This window comes from Bos mutus, chromosome 29, assembly GCF_027580195.1.
Source record: "Bos mutus isolate GX-2022 chromosome 29, NWIPB_WYAK_1.1, whole genome shotgun sequence".
Taxonomy (NCBI): domain Eukaryota; kingdom Metazoa; phylum Chordata; class Mammalia; order Artiodactyla; family Bovidae; genus Bos; species Bos mutus.
The window spans coordinates 17,189,847-17,209,534 of NC_091645.1; the positions used below are offsets into that span (position 1 = coordinate 17,189,847).

At 41.4% G+C, this 19,688-nt stretch overlaps 2 protein-coding genes across 5 annotated transcripts in view; both read left to right on the top strand.

Annotated features, from left to right (window-relative positions):
* Positions 1 to 5,249, top strand: part of ALG8 (ALG8 alpha-1,3-glucosyltransferase) — a 29,395-nt gene extending 24,146 nt beyond the window's left edge. Inside the window, exons 10-13 of one of the 4 annotated variants that reach the window (XM_070365072.1) lie at positions 70 to 175; positions 1,441 to 1,538; positions 1,863 to 1,935; positions 3,276 to 5,249. In XM_070365072.1, coding sequence (XP_070221173.1) covers positions 70 to 175; positions 1,441 to 1,538; positions 1,863 to 1,935; positions 3,276 to 3,507 — 509 coding nt within the window. In that variant the 3' untranslated portion in view covers positions 3,508 to 5,249. Of the gene's footprint in view, positions 1 to 35; positions 176 to 1,440; positions 1,539 to 1,862; positions 1,936 to 3,275 lie in introns of all 4 variants that reach the window. The other 3 variants (XM_005908069.2, XM_070365071.1, XM_070365073.1) reach the window with 3 other exon arrangements.
* Positions 5,250 to 10,826: 5,577 nt separating this feature from the next.
* NDUFC2 (NADH:ubiquinone oxidoreductase subunit C2) lies at positions 10,827 to 19,008 on the top strand. Its single transcript, XM_005908068.3, has 3 exons — positions 10,827 to 11,136; positions 16,858 to 17,001; positions 18,825 to 19,008. The coding sequence occupies exons 1-3, from the start codon at positions 10,968 to 10,970 to the stop codon at positions 18,872 to 18,874; spliced, it is 363 nt and encodes a 120-aa protein (XP_005908130.1). The 5' UTR covers positions 10,827 to 10,967; the 3' UTR covers positions 18,875 to 19,008.
* The last annotated feature ends 680 nt before the right edge of the window (positions 19,009 to 19,688 follow it).

Below are 19,688 nucleotides of genomic sequence, written 5' to 3' on the forward strand. Positions count from 1 at the left end.
GATACTGAAGTTTTATCTTTGCCTATTGTTTCTAGCCCTCTGTTTTCTGTCTTTGGTGTAAACCTCAAGGGCCCAGAGGCTTTCTCCGATGTCTGATTCTTTGTGCCTTGAGCTCCTTCATGTTTGGTTGGCACGTCCATGAAAAAGCCATTCTCCTCGCAGTTCTCCCAATGAGGTAAGCTCAGTTAGTGAGCACTTCTGGCATATTTCACAGTGACCCTGTTGTTTTCCATCTGATCTGTCCCTTGACATGTTCAGTGGGATAGGCAAAGATGTGTGGGAAAAGGTTTATACCTGGACAGAATGGTGATGCTTAACTTGGGATCCTTGGACCTGTGACAGTTCTAAGCTATGCAGAACTGCCTGTATTGTCTCTGCATTTTTTGGTAAGGGGTCTTGTGGTAATTAAGAGTCATGATACCAGCCTGTTACTGCTGAATTTTGAATGGCAGCGTAGTATGAAAAAACGTGGTATTTGATGTCATCACGCCCACAATTCCTTGTTGGGTGTTGTTTAGTCAAAGTAAGGAGTGAGTCCATTATGGAATAATACCTAGCATACACACAGCACTTCAGAGTTTTCAGAACTGTTTTTGTTGATTGTTGGGATTTTGTTTTGTGCTTTTGTATTCTTTCTTTTGAGCCCCACAACAGCCTATAAGATAATTAGGATAAATGATTATCCCCTGTCTTTATAAAGCCCCAGAAACTGGGGCTCAGAGTTTGCCTTATCCAAAGTCACACAGCTAGCAAATAGCAGGATTAGGACTTTAACCTGAATTTTACCGTAGTGAATCTTAAGTTCTTTTCACTATGCCATGCTGGGGAAAAAAAAAAAAAGCACAATGTGTCTATTTTATATACAACTGAAACCCAGTTACATAGATGGTAATAGAATTAGCCCTTTTCTTAAGCTTTTTCTTAAATCCTGAGAGACGTCATTTAAGCTCTGAAAGAACATTAAGCAAATATGTCAGATCAGTACATGTCTTGTCTGAGTTCAACAGGGCAAAATTCCTAATGTCTTTAGTTAGAATTCTAATTGAACACCAGGACATGTGGGGCATTGTCCCAAAGAAGAGCTATAGGATTGGAAATAAAACTCTCAAGTCCAGTTTCCCTGTCTACCACCATTAAGCAGCTCCCAACCCCACAATATTCCTTTCTTTGAGGAGGCAGTTACTCAGAGAGACAAGATTCTTTTTTGAATGTTCCATGATTCAGTGTAGTACATTCTTCTATGTATTGCTTCAAGTTTCCCACTTAAAAAATTAATATTCTCAATTGAATTGGACTTGTAGCAAAGATTAATATGTTTTATGCAAAGCCAGTTCTAGAAATAATATGATATATATATATGTATAGCTATTTGCAAGTATAAGCTTCATTTGATGTTTTAATGAATTACACTAAGAATTATTTGAGAATTTTTATTTTTAGCCTCTTATCGGTGGGAAAAGCAGTAGATGCTTCAATTTTTCTGATTCTGACCACAACAGGACATTATTCCCTCTTCCCTCTGCTCTTCACTGCACCAGGTAAATAGCTTCTTTTTAAGAGAGATCTATCTGATTGTCATGCCTTTACATCAGCGCTTGCAGATCAGTGCTATCTGATTTAAACTACCTTAAAGTCTCTTAGAAAGAGAGAGCTCATCCATTCTTTTAAATAAAACCTCCAATATATCCCTAATTCTCAGTATCTTTAGATGTCACAAAAATGCATAGTTAAGCTCAAAAAGCATTCCTAGCACTATATAGCTATGTCAGTGTGATTATATTCCTTTAAGTATTCCCTAAAGTATCATAAACTTTCCTCTTACCAACTTAATCATCATATGTACCTTTTTATTCTTTTAACAGAACTTCCCATTAAAATCATACTCATGTTACTGTTTACCATCTATAGTATTTCCTCACTGAAGACTCTGTTCAGGTAATCTAAAAAAGTACATTTAAAATTCTTTTTACTCTTGTGAAATGTTTACTCCTAAATGATTAAGTCTTTTACATTTTAATTTTTTAAGTATTAGTGGTAATATCACAACCTTACAAAACATCAGCAATGCTGCTGCTGCTGCTAAGTCACTACAGTCGTGTCCGACTCTGTGCGACCCTATAGACGGCAGCCCACCAGGCTCCCCCGTCCCTGGGATTCTCCAGGCAAGAACACTGGAGTGGGTTGCCATTTCCTTCTCCAATGCAGGAAAGAGAAAAGTGAAAGTGAAGTCGCTCAGTCATGTCCGACTCTTAGCGACCCCATTGACTGCAGCCTACCAGGCTTTTCCGTTCATGGGATTTTCCAGGCAAGAGTACTGGAGTGGGGTGCCATTGCCTTCTCTGAATATCAGCAATAGCAGGAGAAATTACTCATATTCCATCACTCTGAATAAGCCAGACACAAAAAGGACAAATATCGTATGATTTCATTTATATGAAATAGCTGCTGCTGCTGCTGCTGCTAAGTTGCTTCAGTCGTGTCCGACTCTGTGGGACCCCATAGATGGCAGCCCACCAGGCACCCCCGTCCCTGGGATTCTCCAGGCAAGAACACTGGAGTGGGTTGCCATTTCCTTCTCCAATGCATGAAAGTAAAGTCGCTTAGTCACGTCCAACTCTTCATGACCCCATGGATTGCAGCCCACCAGGCTCCTCCATCCATGGGCTTTTCCAGGCAAGAGTACTGGAACGGGTTGCCATGAAATATCTACACTATGCAAATTCATAGAGACAGAAAGTAAATCAGTGGTTACAGGGACCTGTGGGAGTGAGCGGTGGTGTTGCTGGATAGGGAGCTATTACTGCTTTACTGTCTCCAAAGATTCTTTTTAGGGTGTTGAAAATGTTTTGAAAGTGGACGATGGTCATGGTTACACAACATTATCAATATACTTACTACTACTTAATTACAATAAAAAATGGTTAACAAATTGTATATGACTTTACCAAACAAAAATTATGTACTGATTACCATATTCTTATTCCAGCATCACAGTATCCAGCCCCCTTCCCTCTTCCAAATGCATAGCTAGTTCTCCCTCAGCAACTTCAGCTAAGTGACAGCATCGATGATGACTGGATAATTTGGATTGTTGAGTTAATAGAATGATATAGTTTTATCACTTTTCTCTAAATGTGAAATTTTTTGCATTCTTTTGACTCTGGCTTTAGCTGCACTGCACATCAAGACAGTGCAGTTGGGCAGCTTTAGTTGAGAAATGTTTGCAAAAGCAGAATGACTCATCTAAAGTCAGACTTCTCTCCTTCTTTCTTCAGAAAAGAAAAGCCTCTTTTTAATTGGATGGAAACTTTCTACCTCCTTGGCCTGGGACCTCTGGAAGTCTTCTGTGAATTTGTATTCCCTTTCACCTCCTGGAACCTGAAGTACCCGTTTATCCCTTTGTTACTGACCTCAGTGTATTGTGCAGTGGGCATCACATATGCTTGGCTCAAACTGTATGTTTCCGTACTGACTGACCCTCCTGTCGGCAAGACAAAGAAGCAATGAGTAAAGGAACTGCTTGGATGTATTCCAAGCAATTATCTCATGGGAAGTTAATCAGAACTTGAAGAAAGTTGCTGGTAGCATGAAGCATTCATTTCAGTAAATCTGTGGGAGGACCATTCTTGTAAACTTGGCCTTGCCCAGCCTAGCAACCTGATTGTCACCATGGTGAGAAGCCACTTGTCCTCCATAAGCAGTGAAATACATCTGAAACAAATCTCGCCTTCCCCTTTTAAAATTGTCATTGAGACTGCTGTGCTTGCTCTAGGCAAGAAGGGAATCTGATCAACAGCATGATTTTTTGTAGCCTATAATAACCATCATCAGGATATAAAGCATAATTAAGATCATGTGCTAAGGGAAGTATAAATAAAATACTATTTTGTATTTCTGCACAAAAAACTTTTTGGATTATTTCCAGCTCCTCCATTTTCCTATTGGTGTGCACACAACAAATGGTGTGCACTAATCCCCATTCTGTACACCTTGTTCCAGGAGGTGCTTTTTTTATTCCATTGAAATTATGCATCGACAGTACTCACAAAGACAATATTTAATGAACTGTTCGGTTTGTCAGCGGAGATTATAAGCCACTCTGCTCTTACATTGAGTTAAGGACATCTTCTACAGTTCATTTATTCTAAAAGCAAGTACTCCAAATTCGGTAGGGTCACTCCTTAAACTTTCCTGTGTGAACAGTCTTAACTGTTTTTTTTTCCCAGCCCAATCTAGTCCTCCCCGTACCTTGAGAGTACTTCATACACTTTAACCAGGACCCCAGATTGCCTAATATCTGCAGCACATTCCAATTCAGCCAACGTTTATCTAGCTGTCACTAGGAACCTTCACATTTTATTTACCCATTGTCCCCCTAAGAAGATCAGAGAGTCCAAGGTCAATAGAATCCTGGGGTGCTAATCCAGTTATCCATCTCTTAAATTCACTCTATTTTCCAAGTCTTCTTTTGAGTCTCATTCAGAGATGAGGGATATTTGCCAAAGGAGGGGGGAAGCACAGCCTCTCTAGCCTCTTTTCCTCCCCACAGTTCCCCGTTGTGCCGTGTGCTCCAGCTGTCCCAACAGAATTCCCAGTGCGCTGTGCTATTTCCTACCTCTGCTTCCTTTCATTTCCTGCCACTTCCTTTCTTCCCTCTCTCTGCTGACTTTTATACCCTATCGCTTGATTGTCTGCACTTCAAGATTCAACTTCAAAATGTTCTGAAATCTGTAAGTGAAAACAAGCAAAGTTACTATCAAAATTTAAACAAATAAGATATATGTGAAGCCCATTTTTTACTGGCTGTTTAATTTTATATGCAGTGTACCAAAATTTTAACAAGTGGAAGGAAAAGAAAAGTGGGAAGGACTTGGTATTCTTGATCACAATACATTTTCCCAGGTTGAGGAGATAGAGCCAGAACTGGGCGGGAAGAAGATGCCCTCTTTCCAGCCCAACACTGGCATCGTTCTCCGTGTTAATAATTCCCACCTAGAAACTACTGTTTGTAAAGGGAGCACTTCAGTGTCAGAGAGAATTGCCCCCTATGCGTAGTCCATGCAGTTTCCGTTTGCACTTAATGGGAGGAAAAAACATTCTATTAAAATCTTTGAAAAAGATGTTTTACTCTTAAGCAGTTAGATAAAATTACTCTTCCAGTATAATCATGGTAAAAATAAAAAATTATTTCGGCCCACCTACCTGCTTTTTTGTGCTCCAAAGACGTGAGCTACTGTGCTAATGACAACTGAAATTAGAACCATTTTACAAACCTCAAAACCCTGAATCAATACAGCCTTTAGTTTCTCACAATAAAGTCCTGTATTCGGCATTTCCACTTTATAGAAAGGTCAGTAAATGTTTTTGGGTTTTTTTTCAGTCTCAGAAGTGTTGACTGAAAAACACACACGCAACATAGGAGTTGTTTCAGGTTTATTCAGGGACTGTAGTAAAGGCTGTAGCCTAGGAAATAGCTTCTCAGTAACTCTGAGAGAACTGCTCTGAAGAGGAGGGGGGAGGTTCAAGTATATATGTGACTTTGGGGCTAGAGAATACATGCACTCAAGTATACATTTTGGTAAAAGATTACTGCTAGTCACGAAGAACAGACATCTCAATAATTTTAGTGCTCTTCTGCGTATAGGAAGATGCAAGAATCTGGGTTCATTAAAATTCTTGCTAAGATACACATCTAACTGTAAGGGACCAGCTTGTCCAAAGCACAGAGCATCCTGTTGTCAAATTAATTTTCTCCATCTGAAGCAAAGAGTGCTTCATCCTGTTATCACCTTAACATCCTCTGAAGCACAGAGTGTACTGTCCATCAGCAACTGTAGCAGGTTACATAAGACAGCTATAAAAAGGACTGGACCCATAGTATACCTACGTACAGAATCCTAGAGCCTCTCAGAAGAGCACTCAGGGAGGATTCATTTTTTACAGTTTTCCTGAATGAATAGATAGCTGATTAGGCAGTGTTGAGGTATTCAACATTGTGTAAAGCATCTCCTTCCACATGTGCAGCTGTTTCTTAAGGCATTTAATGCTGAATTCATATTTTTTTCCTCTAACTTACCAGTTGATCTCTGAAACCATAGTTCAGTTCAGTTCAGTCACTCAGTTGTGTCTGACTTTTGCGACCCCATGAATCACAGCACGCCAGGCCTCCCTGTCCATCACCATCTCCCGGAGTTTACTCAAACACGTCCATTGAGTCGGTGATGCCATCTCATCCTCTGTCATCCCCTTTTCCTCCTGCCCCCAATCCCTCCCAGCATCAGAGTCTTTTCCAATAATATTCTATTCCTATCGTGACAACCCTTCAAAGGATACACAAAGGGGAGGTCCCACACATTGTGGCCCTTTCTACTGAAAGCATACTACATAACAGGTGTTATGCTAGGTATTACCCGCTTTTTATCCTTCTTAAAGTTTGAAAAGCAATTCATTCTTGCTTCAAATATTTGCTGAGTTCCTATTGAGTGTCATATGCTGTGCTAGGTGCTGGAGATCAAAAGGTGAACAAGAAAGACATATTCCTGCACTCAAGAATTTATATTCTAGTGTCTAGAGAGATGTAAGAGCCAGGAAGATGACTCCTAGAAGAAAACATAGGTGGAAAGCTGTAGGACATTAGATTCGGTAGTGATTTTCTTGGATATGACACCAAAAACATGGCACCAAAAGCAAAAATTGACAAATTGGACTATGCCTCAAAAGAAACAGGGCTTCCCTGGTAGTTCAGCTGGTAAAGAATCTACCTGCAATGCAGGAGACCTGAGTTTGATCCCTGGGTTGGGAAGAACCCCGGAAAGGGAAACAGCTACCCACTCCAGTATTCTGGCCTGGAGAATTCTGTGAACTGTATAGTCCATGGGGTCACAAAAGAGTTGGACACGACTGAGCGACTTTCACTTTCAAAAAAAAGCAATAGAGTGAAAAGGCAACCTATGGAATGAAAGAAAATATTTGGAAATCGTATATTTGATAAGGGATTAATATACAGAATATACAGGTCTCTTCTACAGCCCAACAACAAAAAGAACCAAGCAACTCAATTTAAAAATGGACAAAGGACTGAATAGATAATTCTCCAAACATATACAAATGGCCTACAAGCATATGAAAAGATGCTCAACATCACTAATCATAAGAAAAATGCAAATCAAAACCACACACTTACAGGATGGTCACTATCAAAAGAATGGAAAATAAGTGTTGGCAAGAATGTGGAGAAAATAGAACCCTTAAGCAAAATGGTTCAGCCATTGGGGAGAAACAGTATGAAGATTCCTCAAAAAATACAATTTCCGTATGAATCATCAATCCCACTTTCAGGTATATATCCAAAAGAATTCAAAGTAGTATCTTGAAGCGATTTTTGCATATCTGTGTTCATTATAGCATTATTTCACAATAGCTAGGAGGTGGAAACAACCCAAATGGACATCAACAGATGGACAGGTAGATAAAAAATGTTGCATATACATTTTACAACGGAGTATTATGCAGCCTTAAAAGGAAAGGAAATCCTGGGAATTCCCTGGTCCGGTGGTTAGGACTCCACACTTTCACTGCCAAGGGCTGGGGTTCCATCTCTGGTTGGGGAACTAAGTTCCTGTAAGCCATGTGGTGAGGCCAAAAAAACAAGGGAGGAGGAGGAAATCCTGTCACATGGAACAACATGGATAAACTTCAAGGACATTCTGCTAAATAAAATAAGCCAGTCACAAAAGACTGTAATTCCACTCCTATGTATCTGAAGTGGTCAAAATCATAGAAACAGAAAGAAGGAAGGCAGTTACCAAGGGCTGGGGGTAGGAGGGAAAAGGGATTAGCATTCAATGATAGAGAGTTTCAGTTTTGCAAGATTAAAGTTCTATAGATCTGTTATACAACAATGTGAATATACTTAACACTACTGAACTATACACTTAGAAATGGTTAAGATGATAATTTAATGTTATGTTTTTTACCACAACTTAAAAAGTTAAAATTTTAATTTATCCCCAAAAAAGTTACTGGATTTCCCTGGTGGTCCAGTGGTTAAGAATCCACTTGACAACACAAGGGACATGGGTTTGATTCCTGGTCCAAGAAGATCCCACAGAGGTAACTAAATATTCTAAATATTTGTGTTAATCCTTCTCATGCTTTTCTTTATAATTTTACTACTAATATGGATATCTCTAAATAGTATATATTTGCCTAATATTGAACTTTATACATGGGATCATTTATTGTATTCTAACATCTCTTTTTCTCTGATCTTTTAATCTTTTTTTTAACATGATCCTTTTTTTTAAGTTCATCACACTGGATATACCTTTGAATGAAAACATGGCAATTTATCCTCTATTCTGCTCTTAATGGACATTTTAAATGTTTCTAGTTTGGGGCTATTACTAATGGATATTACTCCTTGTAATATAATATTCTTGTATGTCTCTTAGTCCTGGTTAACATACCCCAAAGCTTCTCTAGACCCTAGACTGTGGACTACAGTCTTAAGTAAATCAAAAAGAAATGGAACACAACTTAAATATCCATCAAAAGGTTAATGGGTGACTAAAATGTAACTTACTTATATAATGGAATATCATACAGTAATCAAAAGGAATGAGCTTGATCTTATATCATCATGGATGGCTCTCAAAACATGTGGAATGATGAAAGTGAGAGAAAACAGAAACACTGAATTGTACAATTTATGTAAATTTTAAAGCATAATACATACTAAATATATGTAAAAATATAAAAAGTGAACTGTAAGTGTATACTAAACTCATGATTGTCTCCGAGGAGGATGGGAAAGGGTTCTATATTTATAGTGTTTTATTTCCTTTTAAAATATGACAAAATATTAACAATTCTGGGTGACAGCATATGGGTATTTGTTATACTGTTCTTTGTATTTTTTGTTTTTGTAGGTCTTAAGTTTCTTAAAAGAGAGAGAGAGTGGACCGAGAAGACTGTGGAGAAGAATATTTAAGCAATATTGAATATTTGTGTTTGCCTAACATCATCTAGTATTCAAAATTAACATAATTCTATGTATGGATGCGAGAGTTGGACTGTGAAGAAAGCTGAGCGCCGAAGAATTGATGCTTTTGAACTGTGGTGTTGGAGAAGACTCTTGAGAGTCCCTTGGACTGCAAGGAGATCCAACCAGTCCATTCTGAAGGAGATCAGCCCTGGGTGTTCTTTGGAAGGACTGATGCTAAAGCTGAAACTCCAGTACTTTGGCCACCTCATGCGAAGAGTTGACTCATTGGAAAAGACTCTGATTCTGGGAGGGATTGGGGGCAGGAGGAGAAGGGGACGACAGAGGATGAGATTGCTGGATGGCATCACTGACTTGATGGACATGAGTCTGAGTGAACTCCGGGAGTTGGTGATGGACAGGGAGGCCTGGCGTGCTGCAATTCATGGGGTCGCAAAGAGTCGGACACAACTGAGCAACTGAACTGAACTGAAGGTAGATTTTTTATGGTTTTCACTCTTTTGGTATAATTTTAAAAGAAACACTATGGTTTTAAAAAAAATAAAAAGAGTGTGCAAGGACTTCTTCCCTGGTTAGGAATCCACCTTCCAATACAGCAGATACAGGTTAGATCCCTGGGCAAGGAACTAAGGCCCCACTTGCTAATAGGCAACTAAACCCTGACCCACAACTAGAGAAAAATCCGCTGGCAGCAACCAAGGCGCAGCTAAATAAATAAAATTTAAAAGACTGTGGGGAAAAAAAAAAAAAAACCTTTCATGTGTCACACTGGTATTTACATAAGGCAGATTCTCAGGTAATTACTATGTCAAACAGCTTAAACTTCAAGAAACTGTTCCAATATACATTCCTTTGGAAGATCCTAACTTTAAATGTTACAGATCTGGGAGTCCTTTTGTAGGCATAAGAGTCTCATCCTTTATTAGCTGATACTTAATTCTTCCACTTTGGAAATCAATACCTGAGGCATACAGCTTTGCGTTAACCTCTGGTTTAATCAGCATTCTTCTAAGTAAAATGTTGAAGACATTTCAGCTGTCTAAACAAGGGCTGTCTAAACAGAGAGCTTTTCAAAGATCGGAGTTGGAGGCAGGTGACCAGAGACTGGACAATTACTTGGCAGAATATTATAGATTCTCTCTCTCTTTTTTTTTTCTTCCATTCTTCAAAACTTTAGGAAACACCTCGTCCCTCAGCGACGTGCAAGGACCTAAAGACCCAGACTGAATTTCGAGAGTTTAGCTAAATGATCCAGCCCTGGGATTCTCCGAATTCTTTATGGCTGGCTGGACCTTAATTTTAGGCTTTGTGAAGGGTGTTCCTATGCAGATGAACGACGGGAAACTCAGAAAAAGAAAACTCGTTTTTATTTGATGTCAATTAAGTACGTTGCTTAAAACTACCCATCAAGCCTACGTGGGGTTTTGGATACAAAAATAAATTCTTGCCGAAGGAACACTCTAGGGCGGAGGAAGGAGAGACAATTGCGGGCAAGGGTGTGCGTTAGTCGCTCGGTCGTGTCTGACTGCGTCCCCATGGACTGTAGCTCACCAGGCTTCTCTCTGTCCATGGGATTCTCCAGACAAGAGCACTGGAGTGGGTTGCCGTTTCCTTCTCCAGCGGGCAAGGGAGACTGGGTGAAAAAAGCAACGTCTCCTAGTCTTCTCCGGGTTTGGCTCGTTTATTGTAGTGCTCGATAGGTACCTAACCCCCGAACTTCTACTTGTGGCTTTAGCGCCGCCCGGGAGACTAGCGACATGGGATACTTAGTAGCCCGGAACCTCGCGCGCGCGATTCCGGCAGCAGCGCGCCCGGGGAAGCCTTTGCGTGCCGCACCGCCCTGCGCCATGCCCTTCAGCCTAGCGCTCGGAGGTGAAATCTTCAGCCTGGGGCCCTGCAGTGGTCCCTGTGGTCTTTGTAGTTGAAGGCCTGAGGCCAGGCCTCAAGTGGGAACGGCGTCACAATGATGACTGGACGGCAGGGCCGAGCTACCTTCCAGTTCCTGCCTGATGAGGCCCGGAGCCTGCCGCCGCCGAAACTGACGGACCCGCGGCTCGCCTTCGTAGGCTTCTTGGGCTACTGCTCCGGCCTGATTGATAACGCGATCCGGCGGAGGCCGGTGCTGTCGGCCGGTGAGGGCTGCGCGGACGGGATCGGCCGGGAGGAGCTGGGGTCGTAGGGCTGAGGGCCGGCTCTGCCTTAGGCTGCCTGGGTGCCTCCGCTTTTCCGGGCCTTTTCGCGTTAACTGGCCCTGTCTCGCCTGTCTCAGGTATCCGCTCCCCTTGAGCTTCTCAGAATCGGGCCGGCTAGAGTGTCATTTCAGGAAACAGATGCAGTGCAACCCACGACCTCGCAGTGAGTCTGTGAAGGACCCCGGACGGAACTGCTTGCTCCCCTCTCATTTAGTTTTGTAGGGGTGCAAAAATTAGCTCTCAGTCTATCCAGTGCTCTACTAAACCTACGTTATAGCATTTAGTCATCAAACGCCATGGGATAAGACAGAGCGGGGAGCATTAGCCACAGTGGGGAAACAGCCTTAGAAAGGTTAAAGCAGCCTGACCAAGGTCGTTAGTAGCACAGTCTGTTTGTAAACCCCAAGAGTCTACTTTGAGAACCAGCACTTCTCAGATTTAATGTGCATACTGATAAGTTGAGGGTCTTGTTAAAATGCAGATTCTGATTCATTAGCCCTGGAGAGAGAAAGGCCTCGTGGTCCCAGTCTCCCAGACACTGCTGGTCTGGGGACCTCACATTGAGTAGCAGGCTGTCTTTCCCAGTAAGTCCGTGTCCACCTGTCGGAGACCAGCCGTGATAATAAGTGACACACTGTGTGCGTGCCCAGTCGTGTCTGACTCTGCGACCCCCATGGGTCCAGCCTGGCTCCTCAGTGCATGGAATTCTCCAGGCAAGAATATTGGAGTGGGTTGCTGTTTCTTTCTCCAAGGGATCTTCCTCACCTAGGGATGGAACCTGCATCCCCTGCATTGGCAGGCAGATTCTTTACCTCTGAGCCACCTGGGAAGCCCAAGAGACACAGTAGCTGTGCTAAAGTCTGGATTTCCCAAGGGAAAAGAGGGAAACTTTATAAGAGATATTTTTGAATTTAGCCATGATCTGTCAGAGGAATTCTTGGAGAGAGCCTTCCAGGCCATGGGAAGCTACCGAGAGTGAATGGAAGCAAGAGCATGGGGATGGGAGGGCAGTTGATGATGAGTAAGTGCAGAGTAGGGTGATAAGGCAGCAAAGATTTAGGTAGATTGTGGCCATTTATTCTCCAGGCAGTCGGGAACCTTACATAATTTTTGAAAGCTGCCAAGGAAATACAGTGATTGGACTTGTGTTTTAAAAGGTTGACTTTGTTAGAAACTGGAGCCAAAAAGCCCAGTTAGGAAAAAAACTAATTCAGTGGTTCAGGAAACAGGAGAAGGAAATGGCAACCCACTCCAGTATTCTTGCCTGGAGTGTTCCATGGACAGAGGAGTTGGCCGGCTACAATCCATGGGGTGGCAAAGAGTCGGGCATGACTGAGCAACTTACACTCTTTCAGGCAACCAGATATCACTCCCTTGTGCCTCTTTTGCCTCCCAGGTGTATGTATGCCTGGAGGTTGACTCCCAACCCACCAGATGTCAGCATTTCCAGGGCTCAAATAGACTTGAAACCCCATCTGCCTTGGACATGACCCCACTCCACAGAAATGAGTGATCTTTGTCCATTTCTGCCACTAGGAACTATGGAGTGTTCTCCCTTTTTATCACAACTCCACACTGCCCAGGCCTGTTACTTGGTGTAATGGAAAGAGGTCCACTTTGGAGTTAAATGGCCTGGCCCCACTGCTTCCCATTTCTGTCACTTTGGGCAAGTTACTTGATCAGAGCTTAAGTTTCCTCACCTATAAAGTGAGAATAATTCATCTTTGCAAATTTTTTTGTGAGAATTAAGTGAGATCTATAGGTAAATGCCTGGCACACAGAAGGTGCTAACAGGTTTCCCTTTGCTTAGCTCTTGTTGCACAGTTTACTGTATATTTGTTGAGTCCTGACTGAGCTTTTTCTCTGTGCCAGGCAGTGTTACACATTGGGTATGGGAGGAGAAATACTGACCTGCTCTTGAGGAACTCCTAATTGGGTCAGTGAGACAAGCAGGTATGAGTCTAGGCGTGACAGGTGTTTTGATAGCTGGGTGAGCAGACAGTACTTTAGGAGTCTGAAGAAGGTTCAGATCAGAGAGATGGTGTTCCAGAAGAAGAAAAGATTGGCTGAAATTTGAAGTTTGTATCACTTAATCTCACCTTGCTGTTGTCAAAGAATGTTTTGTGCCTTTTCTGGGAGACCGAAGAACATAGTGGTTAAGAGCACAAGCTTTCGAATTTGATGCACCTCCTCCTCCCTACTCACCATTTGATTCTGGAGAAGTTACTTATTTCTGTGAGCTTTAGTTTCCTCATCTGTGAAATAGGGATGGTATCTACCTCTTTGTGTGGCTGTGAGAACTAGGGGGGATGATGAATGTAAAGCACGTAGCCCAGGCCTAGGGGTCAGAGTTCCTGAGTTTCCCTTGTTGCTTTGGAAAATTCAGGCCTTGAGAACTTTATTGAAATCGTTACCCTCAGCAGCATTTATTGAATGCATACTGTATTTATCTAGTTCAATGTCTGCCGAATAGTAATGCTCAGTGAGTATTTATTGAATGAATGTGTAGATAACAAGGAAATATAGAACCATCCAGAGATTTACAAACCAGATGGGCATATCTATGAAAAAGATGAATTCTGATACAAACTTATACAGATAGAGTAGGAGGAATGGGGAAGGAGGAATACATGGTGGGTTTTTTCCAGCTGTGACCATGGAGAGTATCTGGCATTCTCTAGGTAGTTGGGATATCTGTGCAGATCTTTTTCAAGAACACAGAAAATATTAAATACAGTTTTTTCTTAAGCTTTTCTCCCATCACCTATTTTTAAACCCTTGTTTCTGGATACCGCTCACCTGCCCTAAAGTTAGACTTAGTATATAAGTGTAGTCTGCAAAACTTCATCTGTATTGATTTCTAGTCTAAGGTAAGAGTAATTATTGTGTTCTGCAAAGAGCACTGTGGCTTTCAAGTTTAGGTCAACTGAGTAAAGGAAAAAAGAGGAAAATGATTGTGAAGGGATTGTGTATATGGTGAGAGGGAGACCACTGCTGAAAGAGAAGAGGCTAGGGAAATGGGGACTTGAGAAGAGGCCAGGCCATGCCTATCTTCTGTGCAGGATATGGGTAAACACAGAGAGTCTGGGTCTGTTATCTGTGTAGTCCAGTGGCACATGGGAAAACGCAGCACACTTTGTGGTATTACAGGTGGCTCATTAGGGGAAGCAGTGGCTGGGGTAAGTGCTGTGCTATTCAGTGCTAAGTCAGTTCAGTCGTGTCTCTTTGTGACCCCATGGACTGTAGCCCACCAGGCTCCTCTGTCCATGGGATTCTCCAGGCAAGAATATTGGAGTGGGTTGTCATGCTCTCCTCCAGGGGATCTTCCTGACCCAGGAATCGAACCTGCATCTCTTATGTCTCCTGCATTGACAAGTGGGTTCTTTACCACTAGTGCCACCTGGGAATCTCCTTTCTGGGTAAAGTGAAGTGAAGTGAAATTGCTTGGTCGTGTCCTACTCTTTGTGATCCCATGGACTATAGAGTTCATGGAATTCTCCAGGCCAGAATACTGACGTGGGTAGCCTTTCCCTTCTCCAGGGGATCTTCCCAACCCAGGGGTTGAACCCAGGTCTCCCGCATTGCGGGCGGATTCTTTAGCAGCTGAGCCACAAGGGAAACCCAGGAATACTGGAGTGGCTAGCCTATCTTCTCCAGGGTATCTTCCCAACCCAGGAATCGAACCAGGGTCTCCTGCATTGCAGGCAGATTCTTTACTAACTGAGCTATCAGGGAAGCTGCTTTCGGGGTAAGGGAGAATGCACAATAGTCTGAGTGCTGTCCAATCCAAGATCATAGTGATATTTTGTATTTTTATTGTTTTACAATTTTTCCCAAAACACTTTTAATAACTACTGTGAAAAACGGTTAGGTATTATTATCTTTGTTTTAGAGGTAGTAAATTGATTTGCCCAAGGCCATTCATCCATTTATTGCATATTTATTAAGTGCTGTCTGTGTGCTAATATATAAAGATGAGCGAAACATTGACTTTGCCTGGTAGTAGAGGGAGAAATAATTACTGTAGCAGTTTACATATCATGAGGGATGAATTCATCCTTTTAACTCCAGGAAAGTTTTAGGAAGGCTTCTTAGCAGAAGTGTTGTGTGAGTTAAGCCTTGAAGGATCAGGACATTGCTGGGCAGAGAAGTAATCAGTACATGATGTATAGAAGTATGAAGGAGCCTAGGTTATGTGAGGAATTAGAAGTAGTTCAGTGTTGCTGGGCACAATATGTATACCAGGGAGTGTCAGAAGATGAAGGTGGAGGAGTCAGCTCATGAAGGGCCTGGAGGTCACCTGCGGGAGATTGGGGTCTTGTTAACCATCATTGAAGAAAGGACTGACGAACTAATTTGTGTTTTAGTAAAAATTCCTCTAGTGACAGGGTAAAAGCTGGAATCAATGTGGAGTAGAAAATGAGATGAAAGGTAAACCAGTTATATAAATGAGCATGAGTTAAGGAAATATTTATTAGGTAGAATTGACAGTGACTGAATGTAGAGGATAAGGGTGGAAAAAAAAATGATAATTAGTATGCTTATTACCCAGGACTTGGATTTCTGGGTAAATGGTCTTTCAGGAAAAAGATATGAATAGGAAGGAACTGAGTTGGTTTGGGAGAATCCAGGTTATCGTATCTGTCAGATATTTGGATATATTTGTTCAGATAGGTATCTGAGTCGGACGTTACTAATGGGTTACCAGTACTTGGGTAATAGATAAAACTATAGGAATGAAAGCCTGTGTGGGATACGAGAATGGCTGGGAATAGGCATAGCTATAAAATCTACACTTAGCCTTTTGTAAAAAAAAAAAAAAATTATATAAAGTTAATACCTTTGGATCTCCCCTTCACATTTAAAATTTTGGCTTTGTAGATCATGTGATTTGATCCTCTCCAGTCTTATTATAACAGGATGATTTTATTTTTTTGCTGTGCTGAATAGCGTGTGGGATTTTAGTTCCCTGACCAGGAATCGAGTGCACACCGCCTGCAGTAGAAGCATGGAGTCTTAACCACTGGACCTCCAGGGACGTCCCAGTAGGATGATTTTTTTAGAGATAGTTTTTGAATAGGTAGTACTTGCAAAATTAGAAAATTCAGAGGATACAAGAGAATGAGATGTATTTGTAGTACAGTGTACTGTTTTAGTAACCACTAGATATGTAAATATAAATCGGTATTTGGAGACAAACCAAACTGCTCTTAGACCATTTGTAGAGGGCTTTAACCTCTACTCATCATGTCCTGAACATGTCCTGGAATGCAGGTTAGTGTAAGTCTAAGGTCTAAAGTGAACCTATTAAAAAAGAAGAGCTTTTTTTTTTTCCTTTGTCAGTCTATCATTCAAGTTTTTGTGCTTATCCACCTTTATCCTTGAAGAAACTTATAAAACATGAATTTAAAAAATTTTAGGTTCTGTTGATAGTTACATTTGTAGACAAAATGTTGCTTTTCATAGTTGCCAGATATCCTTAGGAAGATGTTCCATGGTCATAGCTGTGTGTTCAAAATACCCATATGCAACAGCTTTTTTTTTTTTTTTTTAAGAATGTTGGAAGAAATTACAAACTATGTATCTAAAACATTAAAAATGTGATTTTTAACACACAAGACTGATTTTTGCTTTCTTTGGAATTTGTGGTTTCGATTTCAGGTTTGCATCGCCAGCTTCTATATATTACTTCCTTTGTTTTTGTTGGATATTATCTTTTAAAACGTCAAGACTATATGTATGCTGTGAGGGACCACGATATGTTCTCATATATAAAGTCACATCCAGAGGATTTTCCTGAAAAAGGTATTTCAAGTTCATTGTAGAAAACTTCTTTCTTGCTCTGTGCCATTCTCCCTAGTTAATCTTTCGCATGCCTGTGACTTCAGGCCTTCTGTGTTCTGTTGACTTCCGCCTCTTTGTCTGTAGACCAAAATTCTCTTGAATTCATATATCCAGTTTCTGGCTGAGCACTTCTGCGTCCCTCAAACAGCAAACAGGACTCACGTCCCCCCTGCTCACCCAGACCTCCTGGGCTTCTGTGTCCTGCTCCAGTGAATGGCATTACCGCCCACCTGGGTGCTCCAGCCAGAAGCCTGGGAATCGTCTTCACAGCTGTCTCTGACTTCTCATTAGTCATCAAATCTTACCGTTCTAATCCCTAAATAATTCTCAACTCTGAACTCTCCTCTCTGCCACTGCCACCACCCTGGTTCAGGCCCTGGTAATCTCTTGTGTAGACTCCTGCACTTGCCTCCAGCTTGCCTCTGCTTTTGTTCTTAGCAAAAATCACATCTCTCTGGATAAATATGGATATGCTTAAATAGCTATCCATTACCTTTTGGATAAAATCAAGACTCCATTAAGATGGCTTTTTCCCCCCAGGCTGATTGCCTGGTATAAACACTTAACTTAGACTTTTATCCACCCCATTACACATACAGACTGTGTTCCTCACTGGACTGAAGCTTCATCTTTGTTTCTCCCGCCTCCAGCCCAGAACCTACACATAGTAGGCATTTAATAAATAATGCCTGGCCTGACCTACACAGAACCCTGCCTCATCTTGTGTCACTCAGCTCGTGCCCCTTGAAATGCTGTCCTGAGCCTGCCCTGTGTCACTGCGTGCATGCGGTGCCCCTGAGTCTTCCTCCTGCCCCATCTCCACCCTGTGCACCTACAGATTCCTACTCAAGAGTCATCGTGCTATAGACAGGAATTTTCTGACCACACTCTACTTATCTTTGTGCAACTATGAATGTAACTGTAATACAGCTGTTTTCTTGTTTATATTTTATACAAATATGCAATATAGATATTTGCATACGTGAATGAATGAGTGTAGGAAATTTTTAAACTTGTAATTTTATAGATTTTTAGATTTTCCTATTTATGTAAATATGTAAGCATTTCAATTTAAGCATTTTAAATCTCATCAGACTGAATGGTGATCTGTAAGGTCCTACTTAACTCTGAAATTGTATGATTCTTAATAATAATTTCCTTATCCTTCAGTCATATATGTGATGTTTGTGGTGGATCAGAAGGGTACGGCTTTTTTTTTGCAGTAAAGCCATGTACAAAGCCATGAATAGTGGCTGTGTCTGGGATGGGAATAGTCAGGATTGCTGGATGTTGGAGATGGAAGGATCTTGGGAATAGTGATTTCTAAGAGGGAGACCCAGTGGCAGTTAGTCCTTCGACCCATACCTCTGGCTCTTTGCCTGTATGTTTCCACTAACTCCCTCTGACAGTGCGTGTAGCCTCACAGGCTCATTCTCTCTGAGCAGCAGATTACTGGCAGGTGTGCAAAGAGCCTTCTGCACCAATAGTGCAGCCATGGAAAGCTTGACCACCTCAGCTCCGGGCCGCTCCCTGTTCAATCCTGCTTCCACTCCTTCAGCCAGGATCCCTCTGACAGCACTTTGCCTCTCTAGACAACCATCTGGACATCACCATAGACTCAAAGCAGTTCTTCATTCAGTGGAACAAAATGCCTGGTTGGGAAGCTGGGTTGAGGACTAGAAAATAAAGCAGTTCCTATAAGAATATTAAGTGTTAATGTTTCTTTAGGAAGTATGATTTTTTAAACATGATTTTAAAATCTTTTGTGATTTTTCTTTTTATAGATAAGAAAACTTATGGGGAAGTTTTTGAAGAATTCCATCCAGTGCGTTGAAGTCTCCAAAATGCTTGCTCCGGTTTAATTGATACCAGTTATTTCTGTATTTTGTTGAACCGTTTCTATGATATCTGAAGTTTATGTTAATCTCTTAACGTTAACACCTTGTGATTAAAATGGTCATTATAAGCGCTCTGACTCCTTTTTGTCAAAAAAACAGTTTATCAGAGAATGGTCAGTTTCCATTTAGCTAGTTTTGAGAAGACATCTGGCAGATTTTAAAATGGAGTTTAGTTCTAGTTCAGAGTTGGCAGTCTAATAGCCTGTGGGCCACATCTGGCTCACTGCCAGTCCAGTTTTATTGAACACAACCAGGCTCATTTGTTTACATGTTAATGGCTGCTTCCTTCTGCAGCAGAGTTGAGTGGTTATGACAGAGACCTTATGGTCTGTGAAGCCTGAACTATTTAATATATGGCCTTTTACAGAAGAGTTTCACCTGCTCCAGTTCTACTACAGAGTGAACCAAGCAAGCCAGATGATGGACGGTTTTGTGAGTCATGTAGAATAATTTTGACTCGATTTTAGGTAGTAGAAGGTCACTAAAGGATTTTAAACAGAGAAGAAACACAAACTGGAATCAAGATTGCCGGGAGAAATATCAATAACCTCAGATATGCAGATGACACCACCCTTATGGCAGAAAGTGAAGAGGAACTCAAAAGCCTCTTGATGAAAGTGAAAGTGGAGAGTGAAAAAGTTGGCTTAAAGCTCAACTTTCAGAAAACAAAGATCATGGCATCCGGTTCCACCACTTCATGGGAAATAGATGGGGAAACAGTGGAAACAGTGTCAGACTTTATTTTTCTGG